At 40.7% G+C, this 18,827-nt stretch overlaps 1 protein-coding gene across 3 annotated transcripts in view; it reads left to right on the top strand.

Annotated features, from left to right (window-relative positions):
- Positions 1-11,853, top strand: part of DLG5 (discs large MAGUK scaffold protein 5) — a 679,445-nt gene extending 667,592 nt beyond the window's left edge. For 2 of the 3 annotated variants that reach the window (XM_069753072.1, XM_069753075.1), the window contains 2 exons: positions 3,117-3,226; positions 11,400-11,853. In XM_069753072.1, the coding sequence (XP_069609173.1) occupies positions 3,117-3,226; positions 11,400-11,503 (214 nt within the window). In that variant the 3' untranslated portion in view covers positions 11,504-11,853. The remainder of the gene's footprint in view (positions 1-3,116; positions 3,227-11,399) is intronic. The other variant, XM_069753073.1, reaches the window with a different exon arrangement.
- Positions 11,854-18,827: the final 6,974 nt, after the last annotated feature.

Genomic DNA, 18,827 nt, shown 5'->3' with positions numbered 1-18,827 from the left:
TAGCAGCTACACGCAACGAATGCAAAGCGTGGATTTCTCCTTAAGCGGTTCATGTAAGTACCTCGTGCTTACACTTAAAAGAATTGCCCCGACGTGGTGCACATCTGGGACCTGATGTATTTAGTATACAAGATTCATACAGCAAGAAATGCATAAAAGTAGTTTTCATATTCTAAGTAAAGGGGAGGTGTCAGCCTGTAAGTGATGCCACCACACGGGGAGTGCCTGGGTTTTGGGCTAGGAATAACTTAATGAGACAGCATTGTTGCAGTGTCTTTTTGCCCGGGGTCCAGCTGCTCTATAGATGTGATATGCATCTTGATGTATCTCCTGAGCACATGGGCAAACAGGAGATGAAATGATCTGAATGCTATGTAAGTGTTTTTTCAATTTTAATCCTTTTATTTGTAATTGTAATGTACACATGATTTTGTCTTTATAATATCTTTTTTATACTTTTATAAACACTGCCTGCCTTTTTTGGAGTAAAATACAAAATTACTAGCTTGTCTCTCCATGCTCTAAACGAACTGTGGCATCCTCTGAAGTGAATTACGCTACTGATTTGGGTTGGCTCCGGACCCGTTAACAATTAAGAGAATTGGAGCTGGTGGTAGCATACTTGGCCCTGTACGATTGGGCGTCTTTGCAGCAAACGGTAGCATTGATAGTTATTGTTCCCACCTATGTGGGAAAAGTTATATCGCCCTCGCTGCAATGTGCCCCATAGCCAGTACATAGCAGGCAGCCTTTCTGGTGCAGTACCCTGACTGACCTGAGGGTTAACAGGGTTCTAGAGAGCTGCAAGTTCCAAACCGGAACTGGGAAGTGGGATTCCTGACACTTGGGTCGGCTTATATTCGAGTATATACGGTATCTTCTATCATATAGACCCCTCAAAGTGACTTCAAATGTGACGTGGTCCCTGAAAAAATGTTTTTGTCAATTTTGTTGTAAAAATGAAAAATTGCTGGTCAATTTTTAACCCTTATAACTTCCTAACAAAAAAAAATAATTCCAAAATTGTGCTGATGTACAGTAGACAGTAGTGGGAAATGTTACTATTTTGTGTGACATACAGTATCTGTTATTAAAGAGCATGAAAATTCAAACTTGGAAAATTGTGAAATTTTCCAAATTTTGCCAAATTTCCGTTTTTATTTTCACAAATAAACGCAATTCATACCAAAGAAATTTTACCACTATCATGAAGTACAATATGTCATGAAAAAACAGTCTCAGAATCACCAGGATCCGTTGAAGTGTTCCAGAATTATTACCCGATAAAGTGACAGAGGTCAGAGTTGTAAAAATTGGCCTGGTTGCAAACTACCTTCGAGGGTAAAGGGGTTAATTATTTACCACTTATATGTATACTAGATTGTGGCCCGATTCTAACGCATCGGGTATTCTAGAATATGCATGTCCCCGTAGTATATGGACAATGATGATTCCAGAATTCGCGGCAGACTGTGCCCGTTGCTGATTGGTCGAGGCAACCTTTATGACATCATCGTCGCCATGGCAACCATTATGACATCTACGTCGATACTGTGCCCGTCGCTGATTGGTCGAGGCGAATTCGCGGCAGACTGTGCCCGTCGCTGATTGGTCGTGGCAACCTTTATGACATCATCGTCGCCATGCTGTGCCCTTCGCTGATTGGTCGAGGCCTGGCGGCCTCGACCAATCAGAGACGCGGGATTTCCAGGACAGACAGACAGATGGAAAAACCCTTAGACAATTATATATTTAGATTAAAAAACTTTTGATGAGTAAACTTTTTGTTTAAAGCTTTCTGGAAGGATTTATTTGCTGAGTTTAAGCATTTTGCTTGACATCACCACAACTAAAATTGGTTATGCTTGCAAAATGTACTATATGTAGTGCATTTTAACAATAGTCCAGAAGAAGGAATATAGTTCTATAATTGAGTCTACTGTATTAATGAGCCCAACCACCCCTTTATTAACAATAAATGGATACTGGTGTATAAGCCTGTAGAAATAGGGAAACATCACTCTTTATTATTGTAAAAAGATGTAGATGCCAAGATCATAAATACCCAGAACTCATGATTGTAAGTCTGCCGATTTCCTTCTTTGCTTTTATCCTATTGCTATACTCTCAATGTCTGAGCCTGATAATCATAACCAAATAACTGTGGTTTAAAGTGATGTGCCCTACGAAACTGAAGTTTCCCATGTGTTCAATTAAGAAATATTATTTATCTGCCCTTTACCTCTTCTTTTTCTTTTTGCTTCTCTCTCTAAGTATCACACTGAGGTCAACGAATAGTAATAGTCAGAATTAGGCTAAGGTGGCACAATTTTTTTTTTAATAGAACTATATGGGTTGAAATCTGTGTGTGAGAATCTAGAGGCGAGGATAATTACATTGTCCATTGATCAGGGAAGTATCGTACTGGCTCTAGTTGCCATTGTAATAATATTCTGATACATTATTAGATTGGAAGAGTAGCACATAAAAAATGAAAGTAGGACAAAACCTGTAATTCAATATGGTGTCTGATTAGAAAACGACAAGAGATTGAGGTGCATGAGAGTGACTACGATATACTTAGTAAAAGAAACCGATGTTAATTTTCTTATTATATTTGCATTTTAATTGCAAGTAGATCGCCTAGTTTACAGGTCCCCCACTGATCGCTCAAGCCACACCCTCCCACTTCCCTCAAGAAGTGCACAGCTCACTAGACAGGAGCACACACAGAGCTGCGGAGCGGATTCAGTAGAAAGGATCTTAGATTCGGAGCCTATGCTTTCTACTGAAAGCGGACTCAGCTTCTTTTAAAGATTTACTTATTCGTTAATAGATACCCAGACTATGATATATATATAATCCGGTGAGAGGTGCTGTAATAGAAAGTTGTGTTTACTCTAGAGGTCTTATTTGAACAAGTATGTACTTACATGAGAAGTCTTAAGATTTCTTGCTTATAACTGATTGCAAAATAATAGGGTGGTTTATTTTTGTTCAAATGCTGCTCCTTTATAAAAATATTGTCAAATTAATGCAATGATAAAATTTAAAAATTTTAAAAAGCCTGTATATGAAATGTTCAGAAATGGTCACATGACTTTATGTGTATGCAGGGAACAGAAGGATCCAATATTTCTGCGAGACAAGGTAACACAGAAAAATTCCAAAGAGCAGTTTGAATCTGCTCAGAAAATAGAGCAAGAATACAGCAAGTATTTTACAGGTATGTTATCAAAACTTTGGTACCTACCAAGATTGCAGTCCATCTGTTTGGCAACCAGATGCCATTTTTCACCACCAGAAGTGTTTGTGCCGTGTATGGTATTCGATTTAAGTGTCAGTGCTGAATGCTATTGATGAAGACTCACCTTTGGCTCATGCAGACCTAATTTAGCATGACTTAACATGTAAACTTTGCGCAATCTTTCTGATTCTATAATAAATATTACAAACTGTGCTCCCAGCATTTTCCACTCAACTTTATCTCACATTTGTATAAAGTTAGGCAAACAAATAGAAAAGGCCTTTTATTTGTGGTGAGGGACTCCTACCTACAGTATTTCTTCATCCCTCTTTAGACAAGTGTGACTCTATCCACCTCCTCTCAGCCCCCTCAGCAGTCTCTGTGTTAAGGTACCGTCACACTTAACGATATCGTTAACGATATTGTTGCTTTTTGTGACGTAGCAATGATATCGTTAAGGAAATCGTTCTGTGTGACAGCGACCAACGATCAGGCCCCTGCTGGGAGATCGTTGGTCGCTGAAGAAAGTCCAGAACTTTATTTCGTCGCTGGATCTCCCGCTGACATCGCTGGATCGGCGTGTGTGACACCGATCCAGCGATGTCTTCACTGGTAACCAGGGTAAACATCGGGTAACTAAGCGCAGGGCCGCGCTTAGTAACCCGATGTTTACCCTGGTTACCAGCGTAAAAGTAAAAAAAAAAACACTTCATACTTACCTACCGCTGTCTGTCCCCGGCGCTCAGCTTCTCTGCACTCCTCCTGCACTGGCTGTGAGCACAGCGGCCGGAAAGCAGAGCGGTGACGTCACCGCTCTGCTTTACGGCTGACCGACGCTCACAGCCAGTGCAGGAGGAGTGCAGAGAATCTGAGCGCCGGGGACAGACAGCGGTAGGTAAGTATGAAGTGTTTTTTTTTTTTTACTTTTACGCTGGTAACCAGGGTAAACATCGGGTTACTAAGCGCGGCCCTGCGCTTAGTTACCCGATGTTTACCCTGGTTACCGGGGACCTCGGGATCGTTGGTCGCTGGAGAGCTGTCTGTGTGACAGCTCTCCAGCGACCAAACAGCGACGCTGTAGCGATCGACATCGTTGTCGGTATCGCTGCAGCGTCGCTTAGTGTGACGGTACCTTTAGACTTTAACCTAGTTGATACCTGGATGAAGTTGAATATGTCTTCTAAAGACTTTTCCTTAGATACCAATCAACACAACACCGGATTTATTCAAAGATAACAAAGCGGGTTGTTTTTCCAAACATAGCAAAATACTATTATGTGGTGGTTATAACTCAATTGTTTGTTTTTTTTCATGACAAGTCTGACATGCCTCTCTGGGTCTTTCTAGAGATCTCAATTTCTCACATACAGTGCCTACAAGTAGTATTAAACCCCCTGCAGATTTAGCAGGTTTAATAAGTTGCAAATAAGTTAGAGCCTTCAAACTTCAAACAAGAGCACGATTTATTAACAGATGCATAAATCTTACAAACCAAAAAGTTTTGTTGCTCAGTTAAATTTTTATAAATTTTAAACATAAAAGTGTGGGTCAATTATTATTCAACCCCTAGGTTTAATATTTTGTGGAATAACCTTTGTTTGCAATTACAGCTAATAATCGTCTTTTATAAGACCTGATCAGGCCGGCACAGGTCTCTGGAGTTATCTTGGCCCACTCCTCCATGCAGATCTTCTCCAAGTTATCTAGGTTCTTTGGGTGTCTCATGTGGACTTTAATCTTGTGCTCCTTCCACAATTTTTCAATTGGGTTAAGGTCAGGAGACTGACTAGGCCACTGCAACACCTTGATTTTTTGCCTCTTGATCCATGCCTTGGTTTTCTTGGCTGTGTGCTTTGGGTCGTTGTCTTGTTGGAAGATGAAATGACGACCCATCTTAAGATCCTTGATGGAGGAGCAGAGGTTCTTGGCCAAAATCTCCAGGTAGGCCGTGCTATCCATCTTCCCATGGATGCGGACCAGATGGCCAGGCCCCTTGGCTGAGAAACAGCCCCACAGCATGATGCTGCCACCACCATGCTTGACTGTAGGGATGGTATTCTTGGGGTCGTATGCAGTGCCATCCAGTCTCCAAACATCACGTGTGTGGTTGGCACCAAAGATCTCGATCTTGGTCTCATCAGACCAGATAACCTTGAACCAGTCAGTCTCAGAGTTCTCCAAGTGATCATGAGCAAACTGTAGACGAGCCTTGACATGACGCTTTGAAAGTAAAGGTACCTTACGGGCTCGTCCGGAACGGAGACCATTGCAGTGGAGTACGTTACTTATGGTATTGACTGAAACCAATGTCCCCACTGCCATGAGATCTTCCCGGAGCTCCTTCCTTGTTGGCCTTGGGTTAGCCTTGACTCTTTGGACAAGCCTGGCCTCGGCACGGGAGGAAACTTTCAAAGGCTGTCCAGGCCGTGGAAGGCTAACAGTAGTTCCATAAGCCTTCCACTTCCGGATAATGCAACCAACAGTGGAGACAGGTAGGCCCAACTCCTTGGAAAGGGTTTTGTACCCCTTGCCAGCCTTGTGACCCTCCACGATCTTGTCTCTGATGGCCTTGGAATGCTCCTTTGTCTTTCCCATGTTGACCACGTATGAGTGCTGTTCACAAGTTTGGGGAGGGTCTTAAATAGTCAGAAAAGGCTGGAAAAAGAGATAATTAATCCAAACATGTGAAGCTCATTGTTCTTTGTGCCTGAACTACTTCTTAATACTTTAGGGGAACCAAACAGAATTCTGGTGGGTTGAGGGGTTGAATAATAATTGACCCTATGAAAAGACTTTTCACAATTTTTAAAAAAAAAATAAACAAAGAAATAACATTCTTTTTTGCTGCAGTGCATTTCACACTTCCAGGCTGATCTACAGTCCAAATGTCACAATGCCAAGTTAATTCCAAATATGTAAACCTGCTAAATCTGCAGGGGGTTGAATACTACTTGTAGGCACTGTATAGTAAACTAGTTTCTATGGATTCCACCAGGTCATCATCTCCAATAATAATAATAATCTTTATTTTTATATAGCGCTAACATATTCCGCAGCGCTTTACAGTTTTGCACACATTTTCATTGCTGTCCCCAATGGGGCTCACAATCTAAATTCCCTATCAGTATGTCTTTGGAATGTTGGAGGAAACCGGAGTGCCCGGAGGAAACCCACGCAAACATGGAGAGAACATACAAACTCTTTGCAGATGTTGTCCTTGGTGGGATTTTAACTCAGGACCCCAGCGCTGCATGGCTGCTGTGCTATCCACAGCGCCACCGTGCTGCCTCTTAGTCCATTAATTCAATATTATCAGGATATCTCGAACTAGGATATCTGGGACTACAGCAAAGCTTACCACAGTGTTATTCACCAGAAACTTTGAAATGCCATGAAGTATTTGGGTTCATGCCAATAAGCAGTAGTCCGAATGGAACACAGTGAAATGGCATGGTTCAAAGTAAAGCGAGGTGTCAGACAATGCTGCATACTGTCACCATTTCTCTTCAGTTTATATGCAGAAGCTATTTTGAGGAAGGCTGGACCTTCCCAGAAAGCAGAAGGATTTATAATTGCTGGACGAATCATCAACAGTCTTAAATACGCAGACGATACAACATCCGGGACTTGGTTTAATATTCCAGTCAATTGACCTCTCCCCGTCTTCTGTTATTTAGTCTCTGGTTTAACCAAGACTTTTATCCAGGATCCTCAGTTCAGGCCTTTCGCTCGTGAAGATTTAAGTTATTTTCTAGGGTTTATCAATCTATGCTATCCACCTTGTGGCATGCAGTTATTGCCTCTAATTCTGACATTCCCTGATGGTGAACTATTACAATATTTGTAGCTCAAGCACTAGGTTGGATCTGTCCTTTCACAATATAAGCCACTCTAAAAATGGACTAGATTTAAATCAGTTTGTCTAAATTTCCCTCTTTCAAAAGAGTTAAGTCTTTAATACTCCCTTATAATTAAAGAAGCAGTCCCATCAACGTTTTTATCTACCTAATATATTGTAATCATCATATGATATAGGACTATGTACGTACAATTGCTCATTTTGCCTTTCTACCAAGCTAATTCAATATTTTCTGTGCTCTATTTTGAAACATGAAACATGTTGAAACTCTTGTCCCTTTTATAATTCCCCTGTTCAACTCCTGACTTAGCTGCTCCATTCCTCCCCCTGCCAGGGCCTTTTGCAGTGACTCATGAGTCACACAGGGAAAATGTACTTCCTGTTTCTACATAGAACTTAGAAGGAGGATTCAGTCAGTTTTTAATCACATGGTCTCTTAGACCTAATGGAAAAGAGAAGGATTAGCTTGGTAGAAGGACTATTGTAAATTAATAATTGTAAGTACACAGTGCTATGTAATACGATGATTTCACTATATTAAGTGGATACACATTTTGATGGGAGTGCTTCTTTAACAATACCTCTCATACTTCATATACAGTTGTGCTCAAAAGTTTACATACCCCGGCAGAATTTTTGCTTTCTTGACCTTTTTTCAGAGAATATGAATGATAACACCAACACTTTTTCTCCAGTCATGGTTAGTGGTTGGGTGAAGCCATTTATTGTCAAACTACTGTATTTTCTCTTATTAAATCATAATGACAACCCAAAACTTCCAAATGACCCTGATCCAAAGTTTACATACCCCATTTCTTAATATCGTGTATTGCCCCCTCTAAAATCAGTGACAGCTTGAAATCTTTTGTGGTAGTTGTGGATGAGGTTCTTTATTTTCTCAGATGGTAAAGGTGCACAATCTTCTTGGCAAAAAGCCTCCAATTACTGTAAATTCCTGGGCTGTCTAGCATGAATTGTGCACTTTAGATCTCCCCAGTGTGGTTCAATGATATTGAGGTCAGGAGACTGAGATGGGCATTCCAGAACCTTCACTTTTTCTGCTGTAGCCAATGACAGGTCGATAGGCCTTGTGTTTTGGATCGTTGTCATGTTGGAACGTCCAAGTACGTCCCATACGCAGCTTCAGGGCTGATGAGTGCAAATTTGCCTCCAGTATTTGCTGATAACATGCTGCATTCATCTTTTCTTCAACTTTGACCAAGTTTCCTGTGCCTTTAAAGCTCACACATCCCCAAAACATCAGCAGTTCACCTCCGTGCTTTACAGTAGGAATGGTGTTCCTTTCTTCATAGGCCTTGTTGACCTCTCCAAATGTATCGTTATTGGTTGTGGCCAAAAAGTTAAATTTTGGTGTCATAACTCCAAATTATTTTGTTCCAGAAGTTTCGAGGCTTGTCTCTGTGCTGTTTTTCATATTGTAGACAATATGCTTTGTGGCATTTGCGCAGTAATGGCTTTCTTCTGGCGACTCAACCATGCAGCCCAGTTTTCTTCAACTGCCTTCTTATTGTGCATCTTGAAACAGCCACACCACTAGTTTTCAGAGAGTCCTGTATTTCAGCTGATGTTATTTGTGGGTGTTTCTTTTCATCCCGAGCAATTTTCAAGCAAGTCGTGGAACGACATTTTTGTTGGTCTACCTGACCGTGGTTTGTTTTTTACAGAGCCCCTGATTTTCCATTTGTTAATCACAGTTTGAACGCTGTTGACTGGCATTATCAACTCCTTGGATATCTTTTTGTATCTCTTCCCTGTTTTATACAACTCAACTACCTTTTCCTGTAGATCGGTTGACAATTCTTTTGCTTTCCCCATGACTCACAATCTAGAAACATCAGTGGCTTGATGAAAGATGCAAGAAAGAGTCTGTCTGGTTCCCAGAAACTAACTCTTAAATGCACACACACACTGATTACAAGCAAACAGGTCACATGTGAGGATGTTACCTTTTGTAGCTATTTAAACCCATTTGTGTCAGCTTCTGTGCATGTTATCAGGTGAAAATCACCACGGTATGTGAATTTTTGATTAGGGTAATTTGGATGTTTTGGGTTGTCATTATGATTTAAAAAGAGAAAACACAATAGTTTGACAATAAATGGCTTTACCCAACCACTAACCATGAGTGGAGAAGATGTTTGTTATCATTTATATTCTCTGAAAAAGGGCAAAGAAAGCAAAAATTCTGCCGGGATATGTAAACTTTTGAGCACAACTGTAGTTATATTATTAGATGGGAGATTGGCTCGTGCATAACCAAGGAAGCCATGGATTTGGCCTGGACTTGGTCCTACATTTCTTCTTGCTCTATTAATACTTTTAACAATTGAATCAGCCTGCAAATGCAATGGTTCCTGCTCCAATTGCTAAGGTCGTTCCAGGCTTTTCTCCTGTCTCCTTCTGAGGGTGTAGTCTACATGGTGATATGTTACAATCCTTTTGGCCTTATACTCCTACTTTAGTCTAGATTGTATTGTCTATTTTTTCTCTTTTTTTTTTTTTTTTTTACACACAACTTAAAAAAAAACTTCTACATCTTAAAACTACTAAATTCACACGTTCTTAATTCAAAATCTTGCAATTGTTTAACAGCAACAAACACAAATGACAACAGCTTGGAAAAAGGAAATTCTCTTAAGGCTACGTTCACATTAGCGTCTTTGGGCGCAGCGTCGTTGATGGATACCGACGCATGCGTCATGCGCCCCTATCTTTAACATGGGGGGCGGATGGACATGCGCCGGTATGCGTTGTCAAGCATTGTATTGTACGAAGCATGCGTCATTTGGGCGCACCAGACAGGGCGCGGCCGACGCAACATGTTGCATTTTTCCTGCGCCAAATTTCCGGTAAACAACACATGCAACGCACTTGCGTCATAAATGCGCCAAAAAAACACATTAGTGTCTATGTAAAACGCATATGGTGCAGGTGCCTGCGTTGACCCACGTTGCTCGACGCATGGGCCTTTTGAGTAAAAAACAAGTGATGAAGTGTCTAGACAGTGACAAGAGCATATGCATTAGCCAAGGCAAAATCCAACTCATATTCATGTAGATACTCTCCATGGGACGCTCCATCTTGATGCTGGAAACACAAGCAAAATGGGAGGAATTCATCTCTGCAAGGGTATATATATACACAAATTCCATTACACCCACCCTCTTCTATCCCATTGGTGGTCTTTTCTCTTTATAGTGTCTAGACACTTTTTTGGGCGTTTTTTATCTTCAATTGTGTCAAGAATAATAACCTTTTAGGACAACGCATGCATCAAAAAACGCTGCGTTGTGTATACGGTTTGACATGCGTTTTGGGTTGCGTCGACGATGCTGCGCCTAAAGACGCTAATGTGAACGTAGCCTAACCCATTTGAAGAAGGGAAGTCCTAAATGTATGGTTTTTCTAGTTAATGCAAAAATGTGTCTGCATTTTAATGGATATGCATTGTAAACATGCAAAAATTCAGTCGCACCACGTTACATATGAAAATCCACAACGTGCTACTGATGTTCGCGTCCCATCGTACCTTTCTGGTTTTACTTTTCTCTTTGCTTTTTGTTTGTGTAGTCATTTACTATTTGTACATTTTCTTTTATTTGTTGTTTATTTTGTTTTGTTAAAAAAGACATAATTATTTGTTATTTTAAAATAGTTATGGAACACTTTGTAATCTCTCATCATCATTCAAACTCCATTTTAGCATTTTTAAGCCTATTTTTGTGAAAGTTCTTAAAAAGGTTGCCAAAGAGAAAGGATGGTATTAAAAAAAATACATAAAAACCTGAGTACTGTTCAACTGATCAATCTCTTACTTTTCTTTTCCAATTTTTCTACTAGTCTGAATTGATATGGACAATTGTAGCTAATGACTGTGAGGTTAGTGGTGTATGCCTAATAGACCTTGTAAGAGGAATTACCTAATCTAACAGGCTGTAATGTTGGCATTGACAAGCAAAAGTGCTCCAAATCAGATGGCCACATTTGAGCGATTAAAATGTAATGAAGTTAAATATAAATAATTTCCCAGAAATTATTATATTTCATAAAAACCCATTTCCAAAATCATAATGACTTGTAAAATAAAGTTAAGATTATTATTTATACAAAAAATGCAAATAGCTTAAAAAAAGTCACAAAAACAATGGCAGATTTTTTTCTTAATTTTTTTTTTCTATGTACCTTAAAACTATGGCAATGAAAAATATGTTAGTATTTGTGTTGTATATTGAGTAACTTGGAATTTTATGTCTCTCTCTCATTTTATTTTAGCTGTAATTCAAGGGGGTGCACTATTCAACATTTGCACTCAGATTCTGTCAATCGTGGATCAAGAACAGAACAAAGCCCTGTGGATCCCAGCTGGTGCCTTGTGAAGTTATTCCTTCTATACCATATCACCGTCAAGTAAAGGACGATGAGCAGCCTGTGTATGCAACCTAATGGTCCTTGAAATTTTAGTTGAAAACCATTGTTCATTCAATCATATTGCCATTGCATCATCAAATCATCGGACCATCGGTTATTGGCAAACCAGATCATTAAAAAATGGATAAATGGTTTTAATCATCTTGCATTTCATTGTACAAGATGATCCAAAGAGAAACCAGCTTTGAAAAACTGACAGAAACAAACAGGATAAACAATCACGGACAAACTCTACAGGACCGTAGAAGGAAAGAACGAGTCCAGTACATGAAAAGCAAAATAAATGTTGACTGTCATTAACAATGACTAATGAGTTGGCCAAAGGTGGTGGAACTTTTCACATGCTTGGTTGATGCAGATAAACCAGGCAGCATTTTCCTCTTCATAATACACTAATCATAGGTACTCAACTGGGGATGTCAACATAAAATTGTTTCTCAGCATTATACAATCTAAGCTTTTGCTGGGTCCTGTAGTATAAACAGTCTTACCAACCCTTTACTGCTACAGGTGACTAGCATTGATATGCTTCTGCTGATACTTGAATTAGGAGCACCGTAGCACGCTCCAAAATTGTTCCTGTAGACCAGTTTAAAGGACACTACAAGTAACTGCACTTTTAATTTTGGAATACTTGACACATGCCAGTTAAATCTTTGATAAGTAAATCAAAGTGTATCCTAAATTTCCACCCAAGAACACTTTAAAAATGTATGTGTAAAATATCGTGAAGCTAGTGCAATCTGTCATCCATGCCCTTTGGCAGTGTATGCAATACATTTCTTAGGTGATAAGTGGAGTTACATGCAAGACTGGTAACTCAGATCAGCTAAACATTCCGTTATCGCCACATTCTTTCTATTGTCCCTTAAAATGTACCTCAACTATAAATGAAAAAAAAATCCTGTGATAGTACGTCCTGTAAGCTTTCATTTTACTTGTAGTTCATTAGCACAGTAAGGCTGCCGTCACACTAGCAGTATTTAGTCAGTATTTTACATCAGTATTTGTAAGCCAAAACCAGGAGTGGAACAGTTAGAGGAAAAGTATAATAGAAACATATGCACCACTTCTGCATTTATCACCCACTCCTGGTTTTGGCTTACAAATACTGATGTAAAATACTGACCAAATACTGCTAGTGTGACGGCAGCCTAAAGGTTGCTATACACCAAGCAACTTGTAACACTGAACACCTGCCGATCAGCTTAGTAACCTGGCTGGACAGGCACACCACATTTTGTATGCCCATAGACTGATTATCGAGAAAGAAGCATTACTATGAACACTCATTCCCTATAATCGTGCATTGTAGGTGCACCATGACAGCAGCACAGATCTCTGTTGCACACGCCGACTGCTGCTGAAGTAAACTGCTAAAAGCCCTGCATCTTATAGGCATCTACAAGTGGCAAGACGTTTTATCAACCTGCTGCTATTACGATCAATAGAAGTTTTGCAGCAGATCGTTTCTACTGGCTATGATTGAAAACTCTTTGTCATTATTGAACTGCCATGGAAAGCTTTATTGTCAGCTGTAAGTGTGTCCATTGCATGTGCTGCTAGAAATCAGAAAAAAAAGGACTCTGCTAATAATCTACACGGCTATTTCTAACTTTTGCAGCATATGATTTTTAATTTATAACTGGGGGTACACTTTAAAATGGGTTCCTCTGATGATCATGATCATCAGATTTTATTTTTTTTAAACCAATAATAGTTTTATTGGTTCTATCCATACATTTTCTTGCTATGTGTATGACCTGTGGTTATCTGTTGGATTATTAGAAGAAATATACTGTAAACCCACAATTAGGTGTTGTGATCCGAATAATCTCCAAGCACTGATGAAAATACATGATCATCATTGGGCCGTCATGGAATGCTTAAATCATAAAATAAGACTTTGTTCAAGTATGTGGCAATTCACTTAAGAGCCGTTTAGAAGTTACATTTTACCCATTTTATGAGGTTTAGATTCTGAATACGTTCTGCACATTGGGTTTCGTTGGTAGCCTACAGTTTTGTATTTCTCACATAAAAGGGACCTGAGAAAATGATTTCAGGAGTTGTGGAATTTGGTAATTTATGAATAAATCAATATGTTTATACAAAGTCAAAGTGTCAGCTTTAAGGTAGATGTTCACAATCCTGTATTGGGAGAGCAAGATTTAAAATAGCTGTACCTATAACCATGCTCTACAATTGGGGAGGGTAAACTTTCTTTTAGTCCAAGAGTCACTTTGTCAGCTTCAACCTATCCCTAGGGCAGATCTGTCCTCGCATTTTACAAAACAATCTGCATACATTATTCTCTAGATATCTTAAGGTACCGTCACACTCAGCAACTTTACAACGAGAACGACAACGATCTGTGACGTTGCAGTGTCCTGGATAGCGATCTCGTTGTGTTTGACACGCAGCAGCGATCTGGATCCCGCTGTGACATCGCTGGTCGGAGCTAGAAGTCCAGAACTTTATTTGGTCGTCAGGTCGGCGTGTATCGTCATGTTTGACATCAAAAGCAACAATGCCAGCAATGTTTTACATGGAGCTAACAACCAGCGAGAACGAGAAGTGAGTCGCCATTACGTCACTGGATCGCTCCTGCATTGTTCTGGTGTTGCTGTGTTTGACGTCTCTACAGCGACCTAAACAGTGACGCTCCAGCGATCGGCTCGTTGTCTATATCGCTGCAGCGTCGCTGAGTGTGACGGTACCTTTAGACCTGATGAGGCTGTGTGCATAGTTTGGAAATGCATTTCAGGATGGCAATATAATACTTGTTGAACGTATAATCTCAATCTCTGCTTACTTTTCCTTATTGATAAGCAAGCTTCTCAGCATCCCTCCAGCTGCTGTGGAAATCATTCACTGAACATTACTAGCTACAACAGTCAGTCAGACTGTGTGAGTGGAGACTGTATACCCATGATGGCAAACTTAGAGCACGCGTGCCACAGGGGCACACAGAGCCCTATCTGTGGGCACACACCAGGCCTACTGCAGGACACATTCCACTCTTTTCTGATGTTCAAATGTATTTGTATCTTTCAGACCCTAACACATTTAAACAGTGCTGTGCTGAGACCAAGGCAGAGGCGCTGCTGCCTGCCCCAGGTCCAACATGCAGCATTGTGATGACGTCCTCATGCTACTGATCTCATCACACTGCTGCCGAGGCCGCAGAGGAGAAAAGACAGTGCGGGCGGGCACTGGTAAGAGCTCCAACAGGAGCCGGACATTAAATGTATTATGAAAGCGGACACAGTTTTGAGAGATATAGAAGATGCTAAGCACAGCCTAAATAGGGGAGGTGCACAGTCATAGGTGCCCAAACCTGAGCGTATACAATATAAAGTGACTAGCACACTCCAGGGTGTTGTGATGCAAAAAAGTGGGGATTTATTACATACAGTAAATCACAAACGTTTCGGTCGATACTGGACCTTCATCAGTGTGCTACAAAAAAGAATTATATACAGAACAAAAAACAATAAATGTGTTGTACATATGAAAGACAAAAACAAAAGTATATACATCACGGAGACACAGGTCATAAAATGAGGAGAGAGAACAATGACCCTAGAGAACATTCAACTTGCGTGGATACAGGTATATATATATATATATATATATCCATACATAATACTTTAAATCATAGGCTGCAAGTTCTAACATGGAAAAGCTGTTGGTACGCTGAGGACATAGGTCCAAGAGGGAGTGTGAGAGGACTATTTTGTGGAACACGAGCAGTGAAGTGATATGCCGAGGGGAGAGTCGGTGTACAGTGAACACATACCTAGGTATAATTGTATACTTGTATGGCCCCAAAAACAATAGAATACTCGGATTTGCATCTAGAGATGAGAAAACGGGGTTACGGTCACAGACACTAATGGTGCCGAGTGTGTGTGGAGCTAAATAAGGCTACCTACCAATCAGACATGCTGGAAAAAAAGGCAACAAGCCAGGAAGAAACAGAACCAGGCTGGTCTGTGGAGTAATGGCGAAATAATAATGGAAATGTAAGACAAGATGCTATTGTGTGTACATGGAGAGTAATAAGGAAGGGTACATACCAACTGACGGTGAGTCAGAATAATAGGTGGCGCTGAGGCTTAAAAGAGCTGTCTGTAGGAGGAGGGTAAAAATCTATTGTTAATGTACTACTACAGAGACCATGTAAATTGTACCGCCATAAGCTGCAGAGTCTCAAATGCTGGTTTGCAGACGTGTATTATCACTTTTATTCCAAAAAAAATCTTTTTGTATCAGACAGAAAATATAACCACAAGCAGTGTAGAAGTGAAGTAAGGTACAACAACCCAACGTTTCGACCCTCCTGGGTCTTAATCATGGGGTTACTAGTGAAGACAAAAAGACAAAGTATAAGACACTGAACAATATATACATTATATACAATATGTACAAAGGAATAATCGGCAATAGGATTTTAGCATAGTAGCATAAGTATGATAACCAACAATAGTAGAATAGCATCAAAGAGAGACTGGGCTACCAACATTAGTAGCATTGAACCAGAATAGGATACAATATGAAATGGTAGATATACATCTATGACAGGCCAGTATTACCTTAGTAGGAGATGCCAAAGTAGAAAGAACAAGATGTAGGACCCTTAGATTTAGGGTAACCGAAACTGTAATGGATAATGGGAATACTGTCAGTGGAGTAAGCAACTAAAATGACTAGAGAGGGTAGCTATATAGAATGGTACTACTAAAATGGATTGTTACTTCTGGAATAGCTGAAATATGCATGCAGGGACACAGAGGTAGGCAATTTACATGAGTTAAAAGGCTGCGGTAGTGTATAGTGGAGCAGAAATATGGGCACAATCAGATGGGTAGCTGTCAATGGGCTAATGGTAGCTAATCACCCGGGAGGCATGTGGGATATACAGATCATGATTTACCTGCTGACGGTGTGGTGTCCAGGGTGCTAGAGCGGCGCATCCGCGTCCTGCTCAGAGTGCGGCTGTCTGATGTGTACAATGAGGCCAACAGCGGCGTTATAAATGATTCCATACCGCCGGACCGGAAGTGCGTCACCGGGACCGGAAGTGACATATCGTTACTGAAAAGGTTACACTGCGCATGTCTGGTGGTGAAACCAAGGCGACGGACATGATGAGGCAGGGGAGGGAGCATAGATGACCAGCCACAGATGACATATAGTAGCTGGGAAAGATGTGTGGTATGCTCACGGTAACCATAGCGACGGTTATGTTAGGATAGGGGAAGGAGCAGTTAATAAAGAGCCCTGCATGATGGATGCTACGTAACAAATGATAGCAGATAGAAAATGGACAGAAGTATGAGTAATAAACTGTCCTAGAAACCTGTTCTAATGATATAAATGGGAAAAAAATAAAAAAGGGGAAAAAATAAATAAGAAAAAAAATAAATAAAAAGGGGGTAAAACAAAAATGACAGTCTAATGCAAAAAGAGGGACAACTCACCTATAAGAAATAGAATTTAGCGAGTCTGCAAAAATAAATGGTAAAATGATTAGGATCATATTAACCAGTCAATCTCTCTGTTGAGGCCTCTAGGGGCCAGAGTATCTAGTTTATGTATCCAGTAGGCCTCCCTAGTTTTAAGAAGTCTGATGTGATTACCTCCTCTCCTAGGCCTGGGTACGTGTTCGATCACCTGGTATTTGAGTTGTGCCACAGTGTGTTTTAATTTAGTGAAGTGGTCTGGTATAGGAAGCCAGGTTTTCCCACATCGAATGGTCGATTTGTGGCTCGCGATTCTGTCTCTGACATGTTGAGTAGTTTCCCCAATGTATAGGAGGCCGCATGGACATTTTATCAGGTACACTACGAAATTTGAATTACAGGTATGGTACCCATGGATAGGAAACGATTTACCCGTCCTAGGATGAGTGACATTGTCCGATTTGATCACATTGGAACATGAGGCGCAGCTCAGACAGGGAAAGGTGCCCTGTCTACGTGTAGTAAGGAAGCTCTGAGTCATGGTTGGTCGGGAACTGCCAATGTCAGCACGTACCAACTTATCCCTGATGTTGGGAGCCCTTCTGTTGCACATTAGAACTGGTGAGGTAAAGCAATCTATTCTGGGGTATGCCTTGGATAGTAAAGGCCAGTGCTTTCTGATGATAGATTGGACTTTTGGCATCAGGGGATGATATGTGTGTACAAAGGGAACACGTTCTTTGGTAGCCAATTGTGGGCAACGGGGTTGAGGACTCAGGATGTTGTTTTTCTCTAATTCCAGCAAGCGTGCTGGGTAGTTCCTGTCCCTAAATTTCTGGGACATGGTATCCAGGCGTATTGGAAGTAAGGCTGGATCCGACACAATCCTAGCTAGCCTTGTGAATTGTGATCGGGGTAAGCTGTTTTTGGTGGCCTTAGGGTGGCTACTAGAGTAGTGTAGGAGATTGTTACAGTCTGTGGGTTTGGTGAATAAGTCCGTAGTGAGTTTACCTGATTGGTTTTTATGTACCATAGTGTCTAGGAATGATATATCAGTCGTATCATACTGAATAGTAAACTGTAGCTCAGGGTGAACTGAATTAAGATGTTGATGAAAGGCTAGTAGCAGTTCAGATGACCCTGTCCAGATAAGAAAGATGTCATCAATGTATCGGTGATAACATGTGACGTACTGCTTGAACAGTTCCTCTGGGTAGACGTGATTATTTTCAAAATGGCTCATGTACGCATTTGCGTAAGCCGGTGCGACATTTGAGCCCATCGCGGTCCCGCAGCATTGTACATAGTATGTATCCTCATATAAGAAGAAATTTTCATATAGGACTATTTTGAGGAGATCAAGACAGAATTTGATGGAATTATTGGACATGTTTGAGGCCTGTAGGAGTGTCCTTGTGGCTGTGATGCCTCTCTCGTGTGTAATGGACGTATATAGACTGTTTACATCTAATGTAACGAGTAGGCTATCTGGTGGTATGGTGTCCTGTTCTCTGATGAGGCTCAAAAAATGTCCAGTATCTAGCAAGAAAGATTTGGTGGTCCTAATGAGGGGTGTCAGTATTTTTTCTAGGTAAATCGACAAAGGTGATAGAATCGAGTCAGTAGAGGCCACGATGGGTCTACCGGGAGGATTGGTAAGTGATTTGTGGATTTTTGGGAGTATATAAAAAACAGGGATGACAGAGAAGTGAGGGAGATTTCCGCAACAGAGACGTCCCCGTTAGGAGACACTCTGCTCTCGGAAGTCTCTGATGATGTCCCAAAGTGAGTCTTTAGTCTCACA

The sequence above is a fragment of the Ranitomeya imitator genome, chromosome 2 (genome assembly GCF_032444005.1).
Source record: "Ranitomeya imitator isolate aRanImi1 chromosome 2, aRanImi1.pri, whole genome shotgun sequence".
Taxonomy (NCBI): domain Eukaryota; kingdom Metazoa; phylum Chordata; class Amphibia; order Anura; family Dendrobatidae; genus Ranitomeya; species Ranitomeya imitator.
This window is presented reverse-complemented; position numbering and strand designations above follow the sequence as displayed.